We start from the raw sequence: 24,431 nt of genomic DNA on the forward strand, positions 1-24,431 counted from the left end.
AACCAAACCAGTGAAACACCCACCTGTCAATACAAAATCTCAAAAATAGGAACCAAATAACGTTTCGATTGGAGATTTGGGTGTATTCGAATTTTCTCTTTTCCCCTTTATATGTTGGTCATCACCTTTCTCGTATTATATAGATCATATCTGGTAGTTGTAACTGAGATGGGAATGGTGGTGAGTTCATCTCTCCTTGATCGACTCCCACGTTCCGTCGTGCGGTTTTCTTTTCCTCTTCGGTTGTGTGTATGTAGTGGGATTACGTTTCACACGTCTCTTTTTCACATACTTCTTTTTATTTATTTTCTTTTTTGTTTTACTATACTACCCCTCCAGATTTGTTTGTCTGACATAGCTTAACAGGGTTAATTGTGGTAGTTCAAATTTTGGTGAAGCTTTTGGAGGCTTCGCTTTATTGTAGTAGAGATAATAACCTGATGCGGAAAAGACTCAAATGCCCTCGTCACTAAACCTTCTACTTTTCCGTCAGAAAACCGCAAGACGATCGTTACCTCAAACTTGAGAATGATATAACTCTGTTTTTTGATAAAGAAAGAGAAATAGAAACGAAACCTTCTTGGGCCGCCTAAATTTAAAAAGGTCAAGATTAAGAGTAAGCTAACATCTAAATGCTTCGAGACCAGGATTGATTGCCTGAACTGAATTGGCCAGGCTATAATATTAGTAACAAAACTTTTTTCTCTGAACACATGGACGAAAGATATTTTATCAAACTGAGTAACCAGAATCTTTATGTCTTGAATTGATGCAGAACGGATGACAGCTCAATTCGAAGCGCAGTTTGATCGTGCAAAAGGAGGAAAACGAAAGTTACTAGTAGCTACGCCATAGCTTGGTGTCCGATTGGAGCGCGCCATAGCTTTCCGGAAAGGGAATCACCCCAGGAACAAAACTCGTTGCTATGCCATGACGTGTGGGCTTTTTCAAGCTTTCGGGGTCGTTTAGGGCCTCAAAACTGCAATTTACTGTTTTTTCGAATTTTCGGTTTCCTTGTTTTTTTGGGTTTGTTTTATTTTTACCCTTGGACTTTAGGGTTTCATTGTTAGTCGCCCTAGGGTTTCTTTTCTGATATATAAGCAACCTTAAACGGCTGCAGAACTATATTTTATCATATTATCAATCAAATTGAGATTTATCTCTTTTTATCTCTGGTGGACTCAAGAACCTTTGTTTTAAGTTTATTGCTTGTAAACCTAGGTGATCTTTTCCGACTGCGTCATGAATTAAAACAGGCAAGCGCCGAGGGGAATCATAAGTAACATTAAAGCAATTGATTACAAGTTTGGAATCACCTTCAGTCAAAATGTGCTTGAAACCATTATGCAAAGCATGCACGAGGCCATGCATCTTTCAGAACTCTGAACTCAGAGACAGGGACTGTTGTAAAACCAATGTTATTTGCACCAATCAACACGGCCAATCCATCCTTCTTACATCTGGCTCAGTAAGTCTTCACATCTAGTTCTGTGTAAAGGGGAAGCCGAGGAGCAATGCATGCAGTGTTTACATGGTCATATATTTTACTGCTATTTGATGCTTCCTGCTCTATGGAAACTTGATATATCAGTTTGATTGAATTATAATGGGATATAATTGGTTATTGCTATGTCATATCTGTAAACACGAAAAATCCTGCGACGAATGAAAGAAGGACACGTGAACAAAATAATAATTTTATTAATTTAAATGCGGGTTACAATCTCTGTAGATACTCTTTCACAAAATTCTCCTTTGATTCGATCTCTGACGTTGATTTGATCAAAGGGTAGCGAGCACTTGATCTTGAATCGAACGGTTGTAGTGTGAGCTTCTTGCTATGTTGATGATTTGAGGAAGACAATTGACCAAGGGCTGTAGAAGCTTGATATTGATCAGATTTAGGGCCACGAGTGGTGTCACGTGGTGAGCGTTCTTTGGCTTTGGTAGGGGATGAACCAGCACATGTGTTTGGTGCTTGTTGATTCTCCACGAGCTTGATGAAGAACTTTGGCAGAAGTTTTGCTTTGTTGACGACTTGAAGACGACGGATGATCAAGGGCTGTAGAGACTTGAACTTGATCAGATTTGAACCACGAGCGGTGTCACATGGCGAGTATGGCTTTTGATGGTGGATGAATCAGCACATGTGTTTGGTGCTTGTTGATCCTCCGCGTGTTTGACGACTTCCGAGCTTGTAGGTGATTTCCCTTGCTTGTCTGAAGTCGGCGAGGTGAAGAGACCGGCTATTTGGCAGCTTGATGGTTCTTCACGAGCTTGGGAGACTTCTGAGCTTTGGAGAGGTTTCTTCCGTCTGCTTGCGTCCCTCTGTCTGTCGTCGTCCTCGATGGTGTACTTGACTCAAGGGCGATTGACGCTTGATCTTGAGTCGTATGATGGCCACGAGGGTTGACACGTGACGAGTACTTTGGCTTGAGGTTGGTGATGAACCGGCTATTTGGCAGCTTGATGGCTCTTCATGTGCTTGAAGACTTATGAACTTTGGGAGCGATTTTTCTCTCCTTCCACTGAAGTCCTTTTCTTGATTTGAGAGGGGCTATTTATAGTGTCGGCGTCTCTCTTAATTTGGAATGCCTTGATGACATGTAATTAATTGCATTTTCATTAATAGCATAATCAAATCAATCAGCTTTAATTGATCGATTTAATCACGACTATTAAGGAATTGAGCCAATCAATTTGATGGCTTATTTTAATTGTATTTCATTAATAGCATAATCAAATCAATCAGATTTAATTAACTGATTTAATCATGACTATTAAGGAATTAGTCAATTAATTTGATGGCTGATTTTCGTCTTGATTATCAATTTAAATAAATTGATATCTAATCAGCAGATGAGATTTAATGCTTGATTTTATTCGGAATCAATTGATTTGATTGATCCGCTTTAATATCAATTGATTTTGCCGGAGCAAATTCATTTATTGCCGTCGAGCCTTTCATGTATCGCCAAGTGTCATTCTTTGAGTCTGCATGATTTTGCTGACTCACAAGCCACGTGGACAATTTGCGGGACCCACATGCTGAATAAATTTGTTCGGTCATAATTTCAAGTGGTGACCGAATTATTTAATGAATTTTATTTTCATTAAATTTTTGGTGTCTCCAATATCATGAATGCATAGAAGATTAGTCTAGCTAGTTTTCTTGTCTCAATTGTGAGCAGAATCATTGCGGATGACCTCTGTCAGTTCCTATGAAATTGGCACCAAAAAAAGTAAAGACTTCATTGTTTGCTTGGCAAGAAGGTTTCTCTTATACTTTATTCTCTGCATGTTCGATCATGCATGTTGGGATGCAGATGAAATGAAGTCTTCATCTTTGAAACATCCATGTAATTTCTTTCGTTCTTGCAAACTAGCCATGAATAGACTGCTGCCTATTCAACCATGCATCGCCTTTTTGTTCCTTAGAGGAGTACATACATGATCTTTATAACCTTTCAATAGATATGATCTTTATAACGGTAGCTATGCAATTGCTTAATTATGCACTTAGCAAGTTTAATATGTTTTCAATGAAGCTTAGATTAAATGCTTCACAATCCTTACTTACTAAGATTTTCCCTAGTTTCTTTGATGTGATTCATTGAACATTTATTTTTGTTACCGCCCAAGCTTAAGCATTTCAACAAATATTTTTTCTACACCCTAAAAAATTAATGAAAAACATGACAATATTGAGCATTTTATTGACCTAACAACAATTGTCTTCATTGCCACGCCTAGAACCATCAGTGCCAACATCGACTCCGAATGAAGTCAACAAAAGGATGCTCAAAATTTAGAAAGGCCATTTGCTCTATATATATAGTGGGTAGTGCAACTGGGGTTCTAAATAATCTTCCTCTGAAGTGAGTCCTTCTAGAGTCTATGTACACGGTTCGTAGCTTAACTATAAAGTAAGCTAGAATACGCATCGATCTATGACATATATATATATATGTACCCTCCAAATTTAACATATGCGGTTAGGTGGTGACAGTTAGAAACGGATGGTGCGAATTACAACGGCAATGCGAGACCACCGCGCTTCCACCAGTGCATACTCTCCCCATTAAAGCCCTTGACGCCACCTCTAGCTTGAGCTGGTCGGGCTGGCTGCTGGTGATTAATCCGAACCGCGCTGCAGATCAAATTCTCTCGGATTCCATCTCCTACTTGGAGAAAAAACGCCCCCACCCCCCATCCCGCACCCCTTCACGCTTATTGTTTAGGCTGGCGCGGCAGCTCTTCTCTCCTCCGCTGCCGCCGCCACAACCAAACAAATATCCTAGTGAATTCAACGTTGTCATCCCGCATCCCAATTACACACATTTCTCCCCATCACAAAACAGCCTACAAAAACACACTACAAGAATTTCATTCATTTAGACGTTTCACGTATGGATATGAACGACGTCGAGCAAATACCCGCGCCGCAGCCGGGGAAGTCATCATTGTACTCGGAGTCATCGCCGTGCCTGTCGCTTTCGTCCTCCGAGGGGGAGCTGCAGGACATGCCGCTGGCGCCGCCGAAGATGATGAGCAGGAAGAGGCTGTGCAAGCAGCTGTCCATGTGCGAGACGCCGCGTGACATTGCATGGGAGAAGCGGCGCCGGCAAATTCTGAAGCAGGAGAGGAAGAGGAAGAGGAACGGAAATGGTGACTCCCCCGGCGCCGCCGCCGAACCAGAGGGAGACGACATGAACCTGACCGACGAGGACTTGCATGAGCTGAAAGGGTGTATAGAGCTAGGGTTTGGGTTCAACGAGGAAGAGGGTCAACGGTTGTGCCCCACATTGCCGGCTCTTGACCTTTACTTTGCCGTTAACCGCCAGTTCTCGCCGAGTCCGATCTCCTCGCCGAATAGCAGCCGGCATTCCACGTCGTCAATTGGTGGTGCGACGTCGTCGTTTGGTGGACTTTCATCGTCGTTTGGAAGCCCTAGCCCTAGGAGCGACAGTGATGGATGGAAGATATGCAGCCCAGGTATATTGATCTAGACCGCTACTGCATGCCTACAAATTACAAAACTGTTTTTGGCAATAGAAAACCATAAGTGTACCATCATATTAGTAGGAGGAAGTGAGGAAAACCTTATTATTTTATTTTATAGGAATACCTTTTTGCCTCCGTTGTGCTGATGTGATTTTGCATGCACGTGACCTGGAATAACGCTCTATTTATCAGAAATATTTTTGTCGTAGTAATTGTATAACAGAGATGCGATCAAAAATATTAGTCTGTAATCATATGCTCCGCATGTGTAAGAATTTTTTTCACTAAAAAATTAATATTTGTAAATAGTGTTAGATATCTGCAGATAGTGGGTAGGGGAAGTAAGGGTAATGCAGATAGTGGGTAGAGGTAGTTATCTGCATAAGAAATTTTTTGTTTTTTGTTTTTTGTTTTTTACTTTTCTGTTATTTTGTTAATTACATTTATATCCCAAATTTATTAAATATTAATTTAATATAACTTATGGTGTGAGGGTATTGGAGTATTTTTACGTCCACTTTAGCTAACAAACTCTCTTCTCTTAATAATAGTATAGATAATATATAGATATGGTACAACAAATTTAGCTACTTGAAACCCCACTTCTATGGCAACAAATTTGTAAAGGTGTGCTTTCTATGGTTAAATGATAGGCTAAAGTGAATTTGAATTGCAGGTGATAATCCTCAACAGGTGAAGACCAAGTTGAGGCATTGGGCGCAAGCAGTTGCTTGTTCAGTTATGCAATCTTATTAAAAGTGTGAGATGAGATCAAATTTGGTGGCAGCTTGTACAGATCAGGGAATATTAAAACAGCTTCTTCTTCTCATTCGAGTCATCGATCAGATGCATGTGGCTTGTACAGAGGAGATTAAGGAGTACTTTTAATTTCTAGAGATACATACATACATACAGATTTACTTAAGAAGAGATCAGAGAGAGGAGAGAGGAGAGTGTGAGAGAGAGAGAAGAGAGGAGAAGAGGCTGGCTTACACTTATAATTAATTAGGGCCTCCCTCCATGAGAACAATTTCATTGGCGCTCATGATCATCGAGAAAAACATTATCATCTTTGGTTAGATTATTCGATTACATTCATGCTTGTTTATTGTCCTCGTACGTCATTTGATTCTTAATGATCTAAGTTAATCTGATTCTCTCTTGGGTGCACAACAAAAAATGATGAGATCATCTATATATGTGTGTGTGTTCACCAAGCCGAGGGCACCCCACGAGTAAAAGCGTCCACAGCTGGTCGACCAAAAATGAGGATCCCATATTTGCATGAATAATAGGTCTTACACTTACAGGATCCTGACCCATACCTCAATTTCGTTGCCAAGCTACGATTATTTCATCCCATTTTTGTGTTACAGTCGTTGATGTTTATTGAAGACATGACCAGTAGGCATATCGCGGCCTATCTCTATATGAAAATGGGATTCGGAGAATGCATTGTGCAGAAGAACAAAATAAATCTTGTTAACTAAATATCGATCATTTACTTTCTGAGTTTAAGTAAGTAGTTTCCTTAGTACAAACTTCACTACTTAATTGTCCTGAATCAATTTTTTTTCCGATCAATCGTAATTTAATCATAAACTCATTTTAAATCAGACAAACAAAATATCGCAACAATATTTACGGTGCCACAATATCACAAAATTTGGCATCGGAAACCAAAACTAATGAAAGAAAACTAAAAAGGACACATCAATCACAAACTCCAATCAAATAACCCGAACCCGAACTCAAACGACCCAAACCCGAATAATAGAACCCGGACTCTGAAACTCTTCTACAACAAGTCCACAAAACCCATAAACCCCAGCAGACAAACGCCACCTAAAGCTCTCTGCTTTCTTCCGGAAACAACCCAACTTCAACTCCCCAAGAAATCTCTCCGACTATATTGACTCCATAGTCAAAGCTTTCACAAACCCAACATCATAATCTTCTTCTCCTTCTTCTCTTATGGCCCCTGACGCTTCTGATGCACTTGCAGGTTCCTTCTCTCACTTCCTCTCTTATAATTCAACTCAAAGTTTCCACCTTTTCTTTTAAATCTTCCTCATTCCACTGATTTATGGTTGCCCAAGTTTTGTTTCTATCGAATTATCATCTTTTTAATATCAAATTAACTTGTTGCAGCTAGGGAAATAGTGCAGCAGTTTCTGAATGCTGCATGTACTGGGGATGTTGATCTCTTAAAGAGTGAGTATATACTTTGTTTCTGGGTGTGTGCAATTGCTATGATGAATTGGGTTTTATTTTTGTAGTAAAGTTTGGAACTTTTTGCCTTTTTTTTTTGTTGGGGTTGAATTGAATTGGGGGTTTGTTTTTGAGTAGAGTTGGCGGGGAAACTTGATGAAGGGAAGGGATTGGCCAAAACTGTCGATGATATTAAGGATGCCAACAAGCGCGGCGCGCTTCATTTTGCTGCAAGAGAGGGCCAGTCTGAGATGTGCAAGTACTTGCTGGAGGAATTGAAACTTGATGTTGATACCAAAGACGAAGATGGTATGTGCTTTATGATATGTATGATCTGTTTTTGTTAAATGAGACCAGACTGTAAGGGTTGAAAGTCACAACACGAAACCATGTAATATATGAGTCGAACCTCAGCTTGGATAGGACTAGAAGCTAATGTTATATTGCATATTGGATTTGGCAATTTGTCAAGTGTTCCAATATGGAGTTGTATATTTGCATGATCTACCTCCCGTTATAGAGAAGCAACTTGAGCAGGCACTGATTTGCACTTCTTCTTATCATGTTGCTTACCTTTTAGAAATTTCCATTTAACAGGCGACACTCCCCTTATTCATGCTGCTCGCCTAGGCCATACTGATACTGCAAAACTGCTTCTTGAGTATGGTGCCAATCCGTCTATAGCCAGTGATTTAGGGGCTACAGCTCTTCATCATTCCGCCGGACTAGGTGCGATTCTCTAATTTCAGAAAATCTTATGATCTGTGCCATCTGTAGATTAAGTCTTTGACATAAATTCCATGAGTCATTTTGGTGTGTGTTTATTTACAGGAAACATTGAGTTGCTGAGGTACTTAATTTCCAAGGGTGTTGATGTCAATTCACAAAGTGATGCTGGTTCTCCTTTAATTTGGGCTGCTGGTCATGACCAACCAGATGCTGTGAAAGTTCTGTTAGAACACCACGCTAATGTAAATCATCATTTATGTTTCTCATTTAAATACAACTTTATCTTATGATCTTATCAAGACAGTTGGAAATTTTTGTCTTGTTTTCTAAATGGAAATTCCAGAATAGAGCCATGAGTTTGCTTGGTGATTCTGTACCAGGAGTACCCATCTTGTGGGTATCTCTACTTTTGATACTGCATTCATCTTGATTTAGTTTGGAAATTTAACATTCATCTTATTGGTCGAGGATTATTTGAATCTACCGTTCTAGGAGAGTAAAAATAGTCGTAAGCTTGTCCTTCATGTTTCATTTTCCTGGTTAGTAAATGTGTGCATGATTCCTGGTAGGCTAGCCAACTGTAGTCATGGCTTTTAAGGCCTTTTTGAGCTTTTAAGGCTTAGCTGAAGATATCATAACCTTGTCTATGTTTCCTTATACTACTTTTAGGCTTTTAGGTCCTCTGTTTATTCTAATTCATATTTTGAGATATCAGCAATTGGGAACTCATCTGCAAAGCATGCTCCTTTTATGCATTGCATAGTATGATGTTCATATCTACAATTCCCTTTTCTGGCTTATGTCTTCACAGTATGTTTTCATATTTAGTTCATGTCTAATTCTAGTAAAAAGGCTCCTGGAGAGATAATCCTAAAAATCTTCTTCGTCTCACACTCTCAATAGAATCTGAGCTGATATGGTCTTATATTAATTAATTCATTCTTTTTTTGCAGCCTAATACTGAAAGTGATGATGATATTACTCCATTGTTGTCATCTGTGGCAGCTGGTTCACTGGCATGCTTGGAGTTATTGATTCAGGTTCACTTTCGTCCTTAATGATTTCTACACTATAGTTTAAGTGAGACGCAAAACAAAGATCCATCTGTTTTAAACAATTTTCCCTGATGCAGATTTGAGTGAGTGAGCTGGATACAGCTTGTTCTGTTGGGTCTTATCTCAAATCTTGATCGAAAACTTATGTTCTTCAATAGTTCAGTGTTTTGACTAAGAGATGATTTGCATTACTTTCAAGCAACATAACGAAATTATCCTCAATTCAAATGCAATTTCTTAATTTCAAAGCTTCATTGTGACACTTATATAAAGCTCATTGATACATGAAATGCTATATTAATAATCAATCTATCCCATTATGCTTTATATGTCACATGTGACTGAACCATAGGGATATAGTCAACAAGTTCCATTCTTTAAAGTTTAATTTGCAATTTCAGTGATCTTCTGTATGTCTGGTAAATATGCCTATGTAATGTTTAATAGCAGAATGCCCTGATGTTTTGATTTTGAGCGATCTTTGCTTCATTATGTGACTTGCAACCCTTACTTTTTCTTTTGTTTGTTTGAACAGGCAGGTGCCAAAGTAAATATGAGTGCTGGTGGAGCGACTCCTTTACACATTGCTGCTGATATTGGGAACTTGGAGATTATAAAATGTTTGTTAAAAGCTGGAGCTGATCCCAATGTAATTGATGAGGTGAGGCTATGACTACACTTTTCTTTCCAACATGTTTGCTTGCTTATCAGTTTATCTTTGCATTAGCTATTAGTAGTGGATATTGGATAGCACTTGCTGTTGTAGTACTTTGTTGGGTAAATGCTTCACAATGATGATTAAATCTTAAACTTATTACCAGATTCCTTTCTGGTGAAATATTTGCTTATATTCAATAGATTATTATGAGCGAAACCTTGTATCTCAAGCCAACAGTCATGGTTTCTGTTCTTGTACTTATCTAGATGATGCTGTTGACATTGATGAGACCAATACATGCTAAGGGCTTATATTTTGCTTAAAAGTCTGAAGAAAGGATCAATTTGATCTTATCAATGGCCAGAAGTTTGTGATTAGTTTCTTTTGCTAATCGATAGACTTGCTATTGCACCGCAGGAGGGTTTGAAGCCAATACAGGTTGCAGCTGCAAGTGGGAACCGAAGCGCTGTGGAGATCCTCTTTCCCTTGACATCACAAGTTGAAACCATTTCAAAATGGACAGTTGACGGCATACTTGAGTATATGCAGTCTGAAACAAGCAGACAACAGGTATCAAGATCTGGACATTTCATTCCCCCGAAAGTTTGAAATTCTCTTTTTTCTTTTCCCGTGCAGAAGAAGAATAGGATTTCCTAGATTTGGCTGCCATTATTGCTGCAGAGTTGATTTCTAACTTTTAAGAGAAAAATTTGTAGGAACAACCGCGAAATACTAAGGAACTTAATGTCCCAAAAGACTCTACTTCACTGAAGAAAGAGCTCCCTGAGGTGCCAACTGTTCCCCTGGAATCAAGTGAACCTTGCTAGATTATGTATGTACTTTGCCCATGTCCATAATATGAGAATTGTGACTTATATGGTTTTGTGTTTGTGTCTTATTCAGGTGACACCTGAGGCAAAGAAAAGAGCCGCAGAAGCAAAATTGAGAGGCGGTGATGCTTTCAGTAGAAAGGATTATCAAGCGGCTGTTGATGCATACACGCAGGTGCATTATATTTCTTTCTCAGTTTTTAGTGTTTAACGTTCTCTCAGTTTATGTAGCAATCATGTGATTTTCATTTGGTTATTCCAGTGAAAGCATTTCGTCCGATGACTGTAAGAACTGTTTAATAATTATTAGTGGGAAACAGCTGACCTTCTTTGTTTATGAACGGCCATTTGTGTCTGTGTTTGACTTTTGACCAATTTCAGGCAATTGATTTGGACCCAACTGATGCCATTTTTCTTTCCAATCGAAGCCTTTGTTGGCTTCGTCTTGGCCAAGCTGAACATGCCTTAGCTGATGCAAAGGCCTGCAGGGAATTGAAACCGGATTGGCCAAAGGCTTGCTTTCGAGAAGGTGCAGCATTGCGCCTAATGCAGGCACGTACACACTTTCCCATTTAGTTTCTCATGTTGTTTACTGCACAAAAGAAGACCAAGAGCCATAAAATGTTTTGTTTATTATTGCAGAAGTTTGATGAAGCAGCCAATTGTTTTTATGAGGGCGTGCAGCTCGACCCTGAAAGTAAGGAACTCGTTGATGCTTTCAGGTTGGTGTCACTTTCTTTTCAAGTTGACCCTTTCAATTTCCCAACTTATTGTATCGTTTTCGCTTGCAAAACCAAAACTTAAATGCAAATCGTGTTGCTTGTATGAAATAAAAAAACCAGGTATGTAATGTATATGCGAAGCTCTTACCTCTTCTCCATTGCAGGGAAGCGGTTGAAGCTGGAAGGCAGTTCCACAGTAAAGATAAACAAAAACCAAAACCTTAGTCCGCCGAACTGCCACTGGTTCATCATTAAGATGGTTTTTCTTCCTTCATGACAGTCGGAGTGTGCTATTTCTAAGGAATTTGATCTTGTTATTAAATATAAGAAATTTTTTTGCGGTAACTTCAATTTGTTTGTGACAAATGTATTGAGTAATTTTCTTTCTATATGAGTCTATGAGAGTGATTTTCAAATTGCTAACCTCCCTTACAAAGTAAATAATTCCTACACCGTTCTATTTTAGTCAAAGTCTACCTATACATCAATCTTCTAATTTATAACGGTAAACTAGCTCCTGTACTCGATCAACTCTTCGTTTACCGCAATGGAAATGTAATTATCGAAACATTAATGTATCGATACATTATCGCGATATTTTTTTAATTATATATTAAAAATAAAAAATTGAAACTTTGATATAAACTATAAAAAGCCCAGTTGTATTTAAAAAAAAAAAAGACGACCTATATAAAAATTCAAACCCTCCTTTCTCCTCTTCCAGTGTTGGTGCCATTTCTGAGAGCAAGAGAACCCTTCTCTCTTAGGGTTAGGGTCTCTCTCTCTCTCTCCCAAATTACCAGTAACCATGTCGCTAAACCCACCCGCGGGTTACGGCACCATCACCGGCGGTCAAACCTCGACCAAAGACCCCACCTTTGACTCGACCTCCCAAACCGTGTACCCCACGCGCCGCCCATGGTCCGAGCTTTTCTCCCCCGCCGCCTTCTCCGTCCCCCACAGCTACGCCGACGCCATGAGCCGCGTGAAGCACAACCTCAGCTACTTCCGTCTCAACTACGCCATGGTCGTGCTCGTCATCGTCTTCCTCAGCCTCCTATGGCACCCCGTCTCCATAATCGTCTTCTTGATCATCCTCATCTACTGGATCTTCGGTTACTTCTCACGCGCCCCCGGCCCCGTCGTCCTCTTCAACCGGAGCTTCGACGACGGCGCCGTCCTCTTCGCCCTCAGCCTCCTCACCGTGGTGGCGCTTGTGCTCACGCGCGTGGGGCTGAACGTGCTGGTCTCTCTGGTCGTCGCCGTGGTCGTTGTGGGCCTCCACGCCGCGTTTCGGGTCACAGAAGACCTGTATTCCGATCCGGAGAGTGCTGCTGATGGTGGGTTGGTTTCCGTTGTTGGATCGGAGCCGTCGCGCCCGGCCCACACCCGGTTTTGAATTCGGGTTTTTGTTTTTCCGAAATCATATAGCTGTTGATTTTGAGTTACTAATTTTGTTCTCAACTTTTTTCTTATGTGATTGAAATTTTGAGTTACCAAGCTTGTAATGGTAGTAGACATGGATAGCCAATTTGTTCCTTCACTAAATTATTAAGCATGTTCAATTTGTAAACAAAACAAATGTGAAAGAAATTAATCAAAGAATACAAGGATATATAAATGAGGGTTTTGTTGTAGCTTTAGGATCCATCCAATCCCATTGTGTTTGGGATACCTACAGTTGACAGCCATGAAGTTCCATCAATAAGCTTTGCCACTGTAAATCTATCAGCCTCAGATCGGCTCATCCTCGCATGACAACCAGGCCAGCTCACCCGGTTTGCAGCGTTTGCACCCGGGCCATTGTTCATGTACTCCCCGAAATACACTTTGTCCACACCCTTGCCTTGCCACTGGAGCCAACCTTCCGGCCGTAGAACATTGCTTATGGTCGAATCTATGAACACTGTTCGTGCATAAACCCCCCAATTCCGACCGAGGTACGCTCCGTTGTTAGTCGAGTCTTTAATGACCACATTGGGGTCTCCGGTGATGGTGCAGAGGTGGAATGAAAAGCCTGATGGGTCTGATGGGTTGTTACGGCCATGGGCCGCGATGACGCTGGTTCCGCCTATTGGATTTTTCTTGATGTAAATGTCGCATTTTTGAAAGACAGCACTGCCATAGCCAAAGATGAAGTCAACGGTGCCCGTGATGTTGCATTCTCGGAAGAATTGGCGGCCAGCTTGCACTAGCAATGTGTCTTGATTTCCGGTCATCTTGCATCTGTAAAAGGCGGAGCGGTCGCCGCTGGAGAGAACCGCCAACGCCTGCATGTTCTCTTGTCCGGCAGTGTTCTCAAACCCTATGTCCATTGCAATGAATCCTAGGGCCCTAACGGCTGTTGGAGATCAAAGTTAAAAAAAAAAGTCAAAACACAAACATTATGAGAGATAGTAATCTGAAATGGCAAGTTGATTCCTTACAGATTATCCAATCGAGAGAGATCGTTGAACCATGTATGAATATTACGGTGTTAGAATGTCAATAGAGATTATTGAATTAGTAAAATAACTTCATGACTCATTATTAAGTTGTTAAATTTGTTTTTAAGAAACTGGATAGGTAAAATTATGTCCAAAATATGATGTTGTTAATTAGATTGTCAATGGATAACCTTGAGATGATTGAATAATTCAATTTTATGTCTGAATGCACAATTTTAGTGAAACTGAAATTTAGTGTATGGAAAAATTACTCCTTTACCATATATATGTCTGTGTTTATAATAGAAATGTTCTAGTGTCTAACCAAATGTGGCTGTATCAAATGTTGGCTGACCACCCCTTACGCTTTTACTTCCGGAAATGGTAGTAACATCCATGCCCTCTCCCATCAAGACCAGATTCGATTTTGTCTCATCAATGTTCACGTATTCATGGTAAACTCCTCTCTTAACAAGTATCACAAAGTAATTTGTGGAGTGACTTGGTGCTTCCTTAATCGCGTCCATTATTAGCTTGAAATCTCCCTTCCCGTCTTGTGAAACAATGACGTTTGGTTTTTGTGAAATCTTAACGCCGTCGAATCTAGTCGAACCAAGTAAAGAAGCACCAGTGGCCCTGGAAAAATCAGGACCAAATCGTGGCACTTGCAACATATCTAGGATATCATATATGGATGTGGTCACTTGTTTGAGCCTCCTTGAAACCATGAAATGTTTGGTACCATCAAGCGTTTGCGTACACATTTCTTGGCTGCCAAGACTACCACTCAACAGTGTCCTCGCATGGGAAATGGCATCACCTGTTGTATAAAATTGTTTATTATGACCTGCAAAGAAGCTTTTGTTTTAGTGTTTGGATTGAAACAAAATCAAGAAATAAGTAGTATATCCACGTTAACAGTGTTCAGTCATAAGTAACTTTCCAACCAATATGGAACCACAAATAGCTAAAATAACCTTGAGTATATTGCTGATTAATCGCCGAAAGGGTCCAATTCATAACACCAGCAGTTTCACCAAGCAAATATGCACAATGTGGAAGAGAAACATTGAGATTTGGACCATCATCATCGTTATCATCAATGTCACCATGGATTAGGGACATGGTAGAGGCCACACTTTGAACAAGTTCCATAGTAGACACCAGTGACTCTCTGAACAAAGGCAAGGGGACTTTTACGAAGCGGGATGAGCCGATATTAGAACTAGACCTAGCATGTGAGTTAATGGATAGAGCAATGAAGCAAGTGAAGAAAAGATAGAAACTATCGGAGAGCTTCATATTCTTCAATGGATCGACTATTCATGAGAAGAAAAGTGTTGCAGAGCAAGTGCAATACTTCAGTGGACTCATTTATGTATATATACAAGGACGCAGAAATTGGGAGATCGCCAATTAGAAATGAGAAATTTAATGCAATTAATTTGTTTCTAATATTCGACCTAAAACAAGATTTTTGCATTTCTTATTAAAACCATTTACAAATTGGTAACATACACGCAGAAAACTGGGCCTGATCAAGGCCAGAATTCAATGGACGATTGGAGGTCTACCAAAGTTTTAGCCTTTTAGGTTTATATAACGTAAATGGGAGAGATGTCAGGGCCAAACTTAGTGGAGGGGCTCCAATTACCAATTTATGGATGGTAAAATACTATGGAAATCAATAAACATTGAATTACAATTTTCATGGTCACTGTAAGAGATAGTTTTAGGCTAGTAATTAAAGGAGTGTGAAATTCAGATTCTATTTTACAATCATCCCTCATACTTTTCTCTTTTAGAAAAATTTTCTGTTTACAAAATGTAAAAATATTTTTTTTTATCAAATAAGAACTTCATTAATAATGAACTGCTTACAACGAATTTTAGGCGACATCTCTAACCCAGAAATGACATCTAGACTTCACACCGAAACTCTATAATGAAACAATGGATTACCGGACATTCAGACCTGGGACTAAAAAAGCCAACACCATCACCTCCCTATTGTCAACACCATCCATCCACCATTGTTCCAAAACGCCATCGCCTCAGACCCGATCCCAGACAGGAAGGACCCACTAGAAGGCCAAGGATGAATATCTATGCCAAACTTTTTCGCCACCGCTGCTGACCTAACTCTAGAACAGGAACGACCCCCAAGACTGCGAAAGAGAAGATTGTCTCTGCCACACCTTTAGTAGTGTCTTATTACCAACAAAAAATAAAACCAAACCCTAAAATACTAGTAACAGCCAATCCCGCCACTATGGCAAACCCGATCCACCATCACACCACCACCCGCGGTGCCCCACCCACCACGATCTCCACCTATCAACCAACCAAACAAATAGCAGCCCAATACCTAACTCCAGGCCCAAGACCAAGCCCAGACCCCTTATAGACTGCTCCAGCCATTAGCAAAACCAGCTCTACCCTTTTGTCCCAACCATTGTTCCACACGCCCGCAGCACCTCCATCGGCGTACTCGACATAGGCGAGGAGGAGGTTCTGTCTGCGTCCTCTTGCCTCAGCCCACCGCCTGCATCAGACCACCACCTGCGTAGGACCACCTGCATCAAATTGCCCTTGCCAGCATCTGACCTCCACCTGCGAGTTGACATCGACAATGGACACCCAGCCTGATTTTCCAAGCCGCTGCCCTCATACCTATCCTACTTAGATTAGATATGAAAAACTCACAGATCCAATCAAGAACAGAATCACCATCACCCACCGACTGCGTCCAACCAGCCCTTAGAATAGCCACCACAAAATCCGTCACCGCCACACATCCGATCCACCGCATCAGTGTGCCAGAACTGAACCACCACCACCCCACAACCGTGATGGCCCCTACCACCTGACACCAATCCCCTCGATCTGGGAAACAAGATAACCCAACGTACAACACATCCCGTCCGATGATAGCGTCCATGGACGCGCCGCCGGACGGAGGCAAGATCCCCTTTTTTTGAAAACCCTAGAAAAAATAACATTAAGATACTTAAAAATAAAAAAAGAAGTGTGAATTGTACAATGAGAAGTGTGAATTTGGGAGAGCTTCTAATGATGACCACTAAATTGAGGACTTCATGAGGATTTTCCAATCAACAGTTTGGGAGACCAACTTTTCGATTACATTACCGCAAATAACCGTTAGATGTTTATGTATGCGTGAGTAGATCACTTCTGAAAGTTTTCTCCTAAATTGCTAATCGTTAAGGTACCGAAGTAGATCAAATCAATGGACGAACTAGATCTGTCAAAGCTGAACATTTCATGTTCATAAATAATAAACCGAGATTATGAATGCCTTACTAATTTCAATTTGGTTGAGAAATTGCATAAATGATTTACACATGAATATCTAAACATCTAACAGTTGATTTGCGGAAATGTGATCGAAAAGTGAGTCTCACAAGAAAGTCCTAATGAATTCCTCATTTAGGTTGTCCTCGTTAGAAGCTCTCCATCTATATTACTATGGAGTGAAATCCACACTCCACATTTTATAATCCATACTTTTTTTTTTTTTGGTAACTTAAATTTTATTTTTAGTAACTTTAACTTTGTCTTTTTATGAGAATTTTGGCAAAAAAAGGAAAGAGAGAGTGTGGATTACAAATTAGGAAGTGTAGATTTTAATATTCCCCCACATGATTTGAAAGGCAAATAATCAAATTCTTCAAAATTGATTTGAAAGGCAAATCATCAACAGTAAATGAAAATACCTATGAGGATATATAGGGAGTAAATAGAAATATATAAGATCCCTTTCCCTTAAAATGCTATCTTTGCTGTGTTTCCAACCATTTCCAGCATGATTATTGCAAATCTAAAATTTTTCATATAAATATTAACAAGATCGACATGGTTATAATCTTTATTAATTATTATTGTAAAGGAAAATAAGATTAGCAGCACGCAGCACTTAATCTTTTGTGCAATCATTTGGCTTGAAAGAAACCACCTTTGTTTCAAGGTCAATACCAATCAAGAAATTTGTCTGAGCAAAGTTTCCATAAATGTTAACACCACTGTTATCACCTATCATTGCAAAGCAGAAAACCTCATCTTTTGGTGGAATAAATGTTTGTGTTGGTGTCAACTTTATATTAGCACCCCCCTCAAAATGCACCGTCAATATTGGTCCCTTGAGATTAGTCTTGGTCCTGTAACACAGCTGATTCCCCAAATCCGGGTCATCTTCAATGGGCGCCATCGGAATCTGCTTCCTCAGTTCAGCTGCCAACCGATCATATAAATCCGTCGGTATATACGTCGGCGGTGTTCCTGAGTCGAGGAAAATGTTGCCCTTTTCAACTTTCCCTGATGAATCGAAAGGCAAAAACTTATCTCCGACGCTAAATCCTTCCACCGTCACAAAATAAAAAGTGTCGTCTTTCGGCACCAACGGTACTGTCACAACACCATTACCTAACACTTCACTGCCCTTCCCAAAGCTCATCTTGCTTTCGATACTAGGGTCAGTATGAAATGGAACCAAACAGTATGAGAACTTCTTGCCTCCAACTAAGGGAGCCACTTGAGAAATGAAAGATATAGGGCCTCCTCCAAGGCCAATTAGACCCATATCATCTTGATTAAAAACACCAGTATTGTTATGTCCACAACCAAACGCAATACCTTTTAGGGCAACAGTACCCTTCTCAGACGTGGATTCCAAGGAAATGGTCTCTTTAGCCAATACCCCTCTGGTCACCGAACCGTCTCCGTATTCGTAATGGTAACTGCAAACATTTTCTGTCGAACAAGAATTAGGAACCAAACTACATTCTTGTGCACCACAAGGTAGGTCGCTATATGTTGATGACTTCTTCGGATCGAATTTGGGTTTGATTTGCTTATAGCAGCCCTCACATGGTACACATTGTGCCCATAATAAGTCACTGCCTGTATCAGCAATGCCGTAAACATCGAACAGCGGATTTCCAAGTGAGAGCTTCATAAGATACTGGCCGTTGTTGGCTTGTACTCGTGACTGTGGCTTCTTGCTCATCATAGGAGTTTTGTTATGATTGTAAAACGGCGACTTTGGGGAGTTTCGGTGGACGAGTTGGACACTAAATCCACCATTGCTTGCTGCTGTAGCAGAAAAGGATACAAGATATATGAAAAGAGTAGTCACAAGTACTACACCAAAGTGTACATGACAAAGGATAGTGTCCATGGCTGCCATTACCGAACCAGCTTTCCGAGGATACATAGAATTTCAGGGAGATATATAAGGCCTTGAGAGGATAGGTGGTATATAGGTTTGTATTGATGGCTAAATCTACAAAGAACATTATGCTTGGATTTCATGGTGATCTACAACAATGTGTGTCCGATTTTCACGGTCATCTACAATTATGTGTGTCTGATTGTATGGTCATTTACAAATAATCTACATTAATGAGCATCTGATTTATGGTCACCTACAATTATGTGTGTCTGATTTTACAGTCATCTACAAGTAAATTAGATATATTATGAGAGTTTCTATTGAGACCTCCAAATCTGCTCACTTGACCTCACTCTATTATGAATTATTAAATGACATATATAACCTACTATAAAATGACTATTAAGGACAATAATTATACCAAAAAAATATTATACTTATTTTATGTAGACTTTCCAATTCAATAATATTAGATTGTATTCCTTATTATTTTCCATATCTATTTTCATTTTCCAATTTCACTATATACTGATCTTTAAAGCATTCATATATATATTTAATAATAATTAAAAATATAATTAAAATCATATGACATAAAAATGTATGATGTAAGTCTAAGTCAATCCATTATATTTATCATGTGGTACAAAAAATACAGAAAAAAATAAACATTAAAAAATGAATGATTTTTTTTTTTTTGAGAATAAAAACAAATGATTTCTTCATTTAATTTTTTTGCACAGCTAAAATAGAATTTTTTTTTATAAAAAAAAAACACAATAGTTCATGGCATTTTCTTATTGATTAGACATTAATTTTTGAAACTCAAGTTTGATTAAGAAATGTATATTTAGTTAAGATTTATAGAGTGATTAAATCATTGAAATGACTAAATTTTTTATTTTAAAGATAATAATTTGTTTGCAAATTATATGAGTAAGGTTATTTGAGGAAGTTTAGTGAGTAAATTTAGTATTTGAAAATTTAATAAGAGGTGCAAAAAGCATAGAGGTCAAGTGAGTAAATTTAGAGGTTCTAATAGAAAAACTCATATATTATCTGGGACAAGAGTACATTAATAAAAAGCAAACACAAAAGGTAAGTGGAGAAATATGAGGGATGAGTGGCACCAGCACCATTACTACTACTACTAATGTTACTACTACTCATCTTTATGCAATCAGCTGGCTTGAAGGAGACCACCCTTCTATCCAGATCATAACCGATCAAGATATTTCCTTGAAGATTGTTTCCATAAATACCGACTTGATCTTCACCGATGGTGTCCGAACGAGAGGTGTTCACCATTCCAAAGCAGTACAACTTGTTCTCTGGGTCTTCAAAAAACACTTGTTCTGCCGTTAACTTGAGTTTAGCACCACCCTCAAAATGCATGGTCACATCAGGTCCTTTCAGATTCTTCGTGGTTTTGAAGCAAAGCTGGGTTCCCTCTGTCGGATCATCTAAAACGATATTCATATAGACCGGATCCAATTTCGGATTAACTGTCTTCTTCACTTGAGTTACCACCCGCTCATAAAAATCTTGCGGAAAATATGTCAAAGTTGTTCCTGAGTCGACAATCATGTTACCTTTCTCAAACAACTTCAAGTTTCCTTGTGAACTAAACGGAACAAACTTATTTCCGACGGTAACTCCTTCTAGCGTCACTAGATATTGATCCTGGAATAGAGCTTTATCGACCAATGACGTTGTCACCACACCGTCACCCGAAACTTCACTCCCATTTCCAAAACTGATCTTGCTTGCAGTTTTGGGATCAGTATCAGTTGGCACCAAGCAATGTGAGAATTTTTTGCCTCCAACCAGAGGACCAATTTGAGATATAAATGACAATGGTCCACGTCCAAGCCCAATCACTCCCATTTGATTTTCAGTTAAAGAACCACTGTTGTTATGCCCACAACCCATCACAATATCTTTCAGGGATACAGGCTTACCTGACGTGGACGTCAAGATAATTGTCTCTTTAGCCAATACCCCTTTAGAGATTGAGTCATCTACATAAGAGTAGTAGTAAGTGCAAACCATTTTGGGTAATGAGCAAAATCCATTGTCTTCAAGAAAACTACATTCCTTTGTGGAACAAGGAACCTTCCTATAAGTTGATGACTTGTTCGGGTCGAACATGGCATGCTTCATCTTGTAGCAACCATCACACGGCTTGCATTGGGTCCATAGTAAAGTGCTACCTGAGTCAGCAACTGCATAAATATCGACGGGCGGAGTTCCTATTGAGAACTTCATGAGATGTTCACCATCATTCTCGTCCATTGTAAGCGGTGATTGTAGTGTGTTTGGACCCATCAAACGTCGAAAAACTTTATTCTTTCTATGATTGTGGAAGGGTGAATTTAGGGACTTTTTTCGAATAAGGTGGGTACTGAAACCAGAATGATGATTATTGTTAATATTTGTTGCTGCAACAGAATAACACACCGGATGAAGCACAAGAATGATGATGACCACTACCCTATAATAATACTTCTCTAAACGACGAAGGCTACTATTAGGGTTTTTAACTGCCATTACCTGAGGAAATTAACAGATTGGTATGAGAAGAAAGAGATCGACTGGTAGTGCAGATCGAAGTCTTTAAATAGAAGGTGATAGGCTTTTTGTGTTCATGGGTAAGAAGCCATTATTCACGTACACATGGAGATAAGATATGATTCTAAGAATCTCGTAGGACACGGAAGAATTTTTGTATTTAGAAAATTTGGAAGAGGACCAGGGCCATGATTTCCTGAAAGAAAAAAACCCCTGCGCCACTTGTTCTATGAAGTTCCTTTCCTCCCGTCAAAGCCTCATTTCTTGGCTCAATTTTCAACTTTTTGACCTTAATTTCCATGAAAATTTAAGGGTTAATGTAGCTATTTTGCCTAATTTTAGTTAGTTGCAATATAAAAATACAACATGTGCACTCAATACTCAGATTGAATAAAAAAAACTACACTCAATGCAACACTTGTTTCTTTTCTTTTTGTTATATGGAGATGAAGTGCTTAAAACTTGATGCTTCTAGCGCAGATATGTGTCAGTTTGTTTCGAGCAATGGATTTGTTCATTTAAGTAATTGAAGGACAAAATTACAATAAAAGGAATATTGCTTGAGATGGGCTTTTTGAAAAGAGCCCAACACATGTGATCCAAGCCCAGGAACGGGTATAAAATCTCCCTACTCTTTCACACTTTGAGAGTAAGCCTTTGCCTTTGTGTTTCTTCGTCCTCTTGAATTGAATCGAAGATGCAACAGGTGAATCCAGAACCTTAGTTTCTTAAATTGAAGTGTTTTTATGTATGCGAAAGTTTACTTATTTATCTATGTCGTGTTTCAAAGGGTGGAGGATCTGAAACCGAGGTGACATGGGAGGACCAGCAGAACATCAACAAATTTGGGAGATTGAATAACCGGTTCCACGAGCTAGAGGACGAGATCAAAGTTGCAAAGGTAAGATCTTTTGCTCATGTTGTTAATGGGTTTTGTTTTGATTTTGATTCTGGGTATTGCAAATAGAAGAAGATGTTTTCTTGTTTTGAATTAGTATTAAACAAAGAGACTGGAGATTGTAAATTGAAGAAAAAAAGCTAATGGGTGTGTTAACTAATAAGGGATTTAGCAAGAGGGAAAGATATTAACTTGATTTGTCAGTCTATTTGGTTTGATGTTACTGTTTTACTGAAGTGGATTCACAAACTACCCTGAAGGCAATGAATTTTGAGGCTTTGCTTGGCCATCAAATTCAATATATATTGCTTGTTTTCTCTTTTGGTTGTCAGCATCTATTGTTTGATAACTTGATTAGGTCACTAATCCCTGTAAACTTGAAGGGCCTAGTCCCTGTAATATAGGAATTGGGATTTCCTGCTTTGATATTATGTTGAATTGGAGCAGCTGTCTAAAATAAAATTAATTATAAGGTCTTATTTGGAGACTTCAAGTATCGGATATGATCTGGAATTGTCCATACCGCTGAGTTCTTATATACCGAGTCTGATCAATTGGCTCTTTTACTACCATAATGATATGTTGGTCATGATTCTGTGACTCGAGTTTTTTTTGTTTAGACTGCTTTTACCCTCCAAATCAAGTTTATTTCCTTTCGAGTGATTAAATGCTTGAAAAGCTATTACAAGGCTTTGTATTTTTGTTGACAAGAAAAAAAGAAGGGGGATTTGTTTTATACTCATTTGATCTGTCATGGGTATCACTATGTTAGTTAAACTTGAATATCATTTTCTATCTTCTTGTATGTATTTATTCGTATACTGGTCTTTCGTAGGATGTCCACTGTTTTGATCCATTGTTTCCATCCAGGAATCAAATGATAACTTGGAGGATGCAGGGAATGAATTGATTCTCACAGATGAGGAGGTGGTGCGGTTCCAGATTGGTGAAGTCTTTGCCCATGTTCCAAAAGAAGAAGTGGAGACCAGGATAGAAGAAATGAAAGAGGTAACTAGCAAAAGTTTAGAGAAACTCCATGAAGAGAAGGAATCTGTTCTTGCACAGATGTCCGAATTGAAGCAAATTTTATATGGAAAGTTCAAGGACTCCATCAATCTAGAGGAGGATTGAAGGGGACTTATGAGTGATTTGTTGTGCTGATGTTTCTCTGCTACTTCGTTGTTGATATGATTTTTGTTTCGCTCAGATTTTTAAATAGCTGAATGAAAGTAAGAAACTACTTGCTATCTGCGTGATCTTCTTTATTTGTCCCAAAATGTCTCCGAAATTTCATACTAGGCATTTCCTCTGCACTTTTAAATTGGATTAGTAATAAACACTTAAAAATAAACCGAATGTTTTGGCACTAAACCTGGAAGATGGCCCAGGCCCTGTTTTCCTAAAAGAACTCTATACCTGTTGTTTTATTTTTTTTTTGAATAAAGAGCTGATGCGGCTGCTCTCAAGCCTTAATTAATGAAACTGTCGAATACAAGGGGGGGGGGGACATTGAGCCTAAACCCCTGATTACAATAAGCATCTAGAGTATTTTCTGAAATAATATCAGAAATCTCTATACCTGTTGTTTTGTTAGGCAAAGTCTCATTTATTGGGTCAATTTTCGAATTTCTTAATTTTCCATTAATTTCAAACTATCCTAGAGTGAATCCACAAAGGCACAAGCTACTCTGCACCAATAGTTGTTTAATGGTTGTGTTTTACTATAGTGAAATCAATACGAGTAATTTTAGGTTTTACCTAGGCATCAAATTCAATAATTCACGGTAAGCTTAATACTTTGAATTGCATGCTATCCTATTTTGATCCAATGTTAACATCCATCCACAATCTGATACTTACATTCAAACATGATTTCAAACAACATACCATTCATACATAAATTTATATAACGATCGTTTCACATCTAAAAATTTCCATGACAAATTATAGCTCATGGTGTTTATGTCTGACTTATTTTCTTCTCCAATAGGTTTTAGGGCCCAAGGAATCATTGCAATTGACATAGAATTCGAGAACGTAACAAGTCAAGCAAATATTGAGGTGGTCGAACTTCTATCCGGTGGCGACCGCCCTATCTTCTACTTGTGCAAGATAACAGGAAACCAAGACACATTG

At 39.1% G+C, this 24,431-nt stretch overlaps 8 protein-coding genes across 9 annotated transcripts; 4 read left to right on the top strand and 4 right to left on the bottom strand.

Moving 5' to 3' along the window:
- Positions 1-4,101: 4,101 nt before the first annotated feature.
- Positions 4,102-6,158, top strand: LOC112192496. The gene is made up of 2 exons (XM_024332253.2): positions 4,102-4,995; positions 5,681-6,158. Exons 1-2 carry the CDS (start codon positions 4,410-4,412, stop codon positions 5,758-5,760), a joined length of 666 nt encoding a protein of 221 aa, XP_024188021.1. The 5' UTR covers positions 4,102-4,409; the 3' UTR covers positions 5,761-6,158.
- Positions 6,159-6,801: 643 nt separating this feature from the next.
- Positions 6,802-11,625, top strand: LOC112193120 (putative ankyrin repeat protein RF_0381). Of its 2 annotated transcripts, XM_024333156.2 has the most exons (13): positions 6,802-7,009; positions 7,156-7,218; positions 7,354-7,524; positions 7,813-7,944; positions 8,047-8,186; positions 8,898-8,984; positions 9,535-9,660; positions 10,075-10,227; positions 10,374-10,445; positions 10,561-10,662; positions 10,869-11,039; positions 11,130-11,209; positions 11,374-11,625. In XM_024333156.2, the coding sequence occupies exons 1-13, from the start codon at positions 6,979-6,981 to the stop codon at positions 11,432-11,434; spliced, it is 1,389 nt and encodes a 462-aa protein (XP_024188924.1). In that variant the 5' UTR covers positions 6,802-6,978; the 3' UTR covers positions 11,435-11,625. The 2 variants fall into 2 exon arrangements, with proteins under 2 accessions (XP_024188924.1, XP_024188925.1); XM_024333157.2 differs by lacking the exon at positions 8,898-8,984.
- A 297-nt stretch (positions 11,626-11,922) lies between these two features.
- On the top strand, positions 11,923-12,705 carry LOC112193344 (PRA1 family protein E). Its single transcript, XM_024333445.2, has one exon. It carries the CDS (start codon positions 12,018-12,020, stop codon positions 12,606-12,608), a length of 591 nt encoding a protein of 196 aa, XP_024189213.1. The 5' UTR covers positions 11,923-12,017; the 3' UTR covers positions 12,609-12,705.
- Positions 12,706-12,849: 144 nt separating this feature from the next.
- LOC112192497 (probable pectinesterase/pectinesterase inhibitor 32) lies at positions 12,850-13,524 on the bottom strand. The gene has a single exon (XM_024332254.1). It carries the CDS (start codon positions 13,522-13,524, stop codon positions 12,850-12,852), a length of 675 nt encoding a protein of 224 aa, XP_024188022.1.
- A 431-nt stretch (positions 13,525-13,955) lies between these two features.
- Positions 13,956-14,937, bottom strand: LOC112192499 (pectinesterase/pectinesterase inhibitor PPE8B-like). The gene is made up of 2 exons (XM_024332255.1): positions 14,613-14,937; positions 13,956-14,455 (listed from the first exon to the last, which is right to left on the bottom strand). The coding sequence occupies exons 1-2, from the start codon at positions 14,935-14,937 to the stop codon at positions 13,956-13,958; spliced, it is 825 nt and encodes a 274-aa protein (XP_024188023.1).
- Positions 14,938-17,572: 2,635 nt separating this feature from the next.
- On the bottom strand, positions 17,573-18,841 carry LOC112192500 (aspartic proteinase CDR1). Its single transcript, XM_024332256.1, has one exon. It carries the CDS (start codon positions 18,839-18,841, stop codon positions 17,573-17,575), a length of 1,269 nt encoding a protein of 422 aa, XP_024188024.1.
- A 1,020-nt stretch (positions 18,842-19,861) lies between these two features.
- On the bottom strand, positions 19,862-21,208 carry LOC112192501 (aspartic proteinase CDR1). The gene has a single exon (XM_024332257.2). It carries the CDS (start codon positions 21,152-21,154, stop codon positions 19,862-19,864), a length of 1,293 nt encoding a protein of 430 aa, XP_024188025.2. The 5' UTR covers positions 21,155-21,208.
- Positions 21,209-21,961: 753 nt separating this feature from the next.
- On the top strand, positions 21,962-23,544 carry LOC112193371 (probable prefoldin subunit 4). The gene is made up of 3 exons (XM_024333494.2): positions 21,962-22,103; positions 22,188-22,298; positions 23,166-23,544. Exons 1-3 carry the CDS (start codon positions 22,095-22,097, stop codon positions 23,424-23,426), a joined length of 381 nt encoding a protein of 126 aa, XP_024189262.1. The 5' UTR covers positions 21,962-22,094; the 3' UTR covers positions 23,427-23,544.
- Positions 23,545-24,431: the final 887 nt, after the last annotated feature.

This window comes from Rosa chinensis, chromosome 3, assembly GCF_002994745.2.
Source record: "Rosa chinensis cultivar Old Blush chromosome 3, RchiOBHm-V2, whole genome shotgun sequence".
Classification (NCBI taxonomy): Eukaryota; Viridiplantae; Streptophyta; class Magnoliopsida; order Rosales; family Rosaceae; genus Rosa; species Rosa chinensis.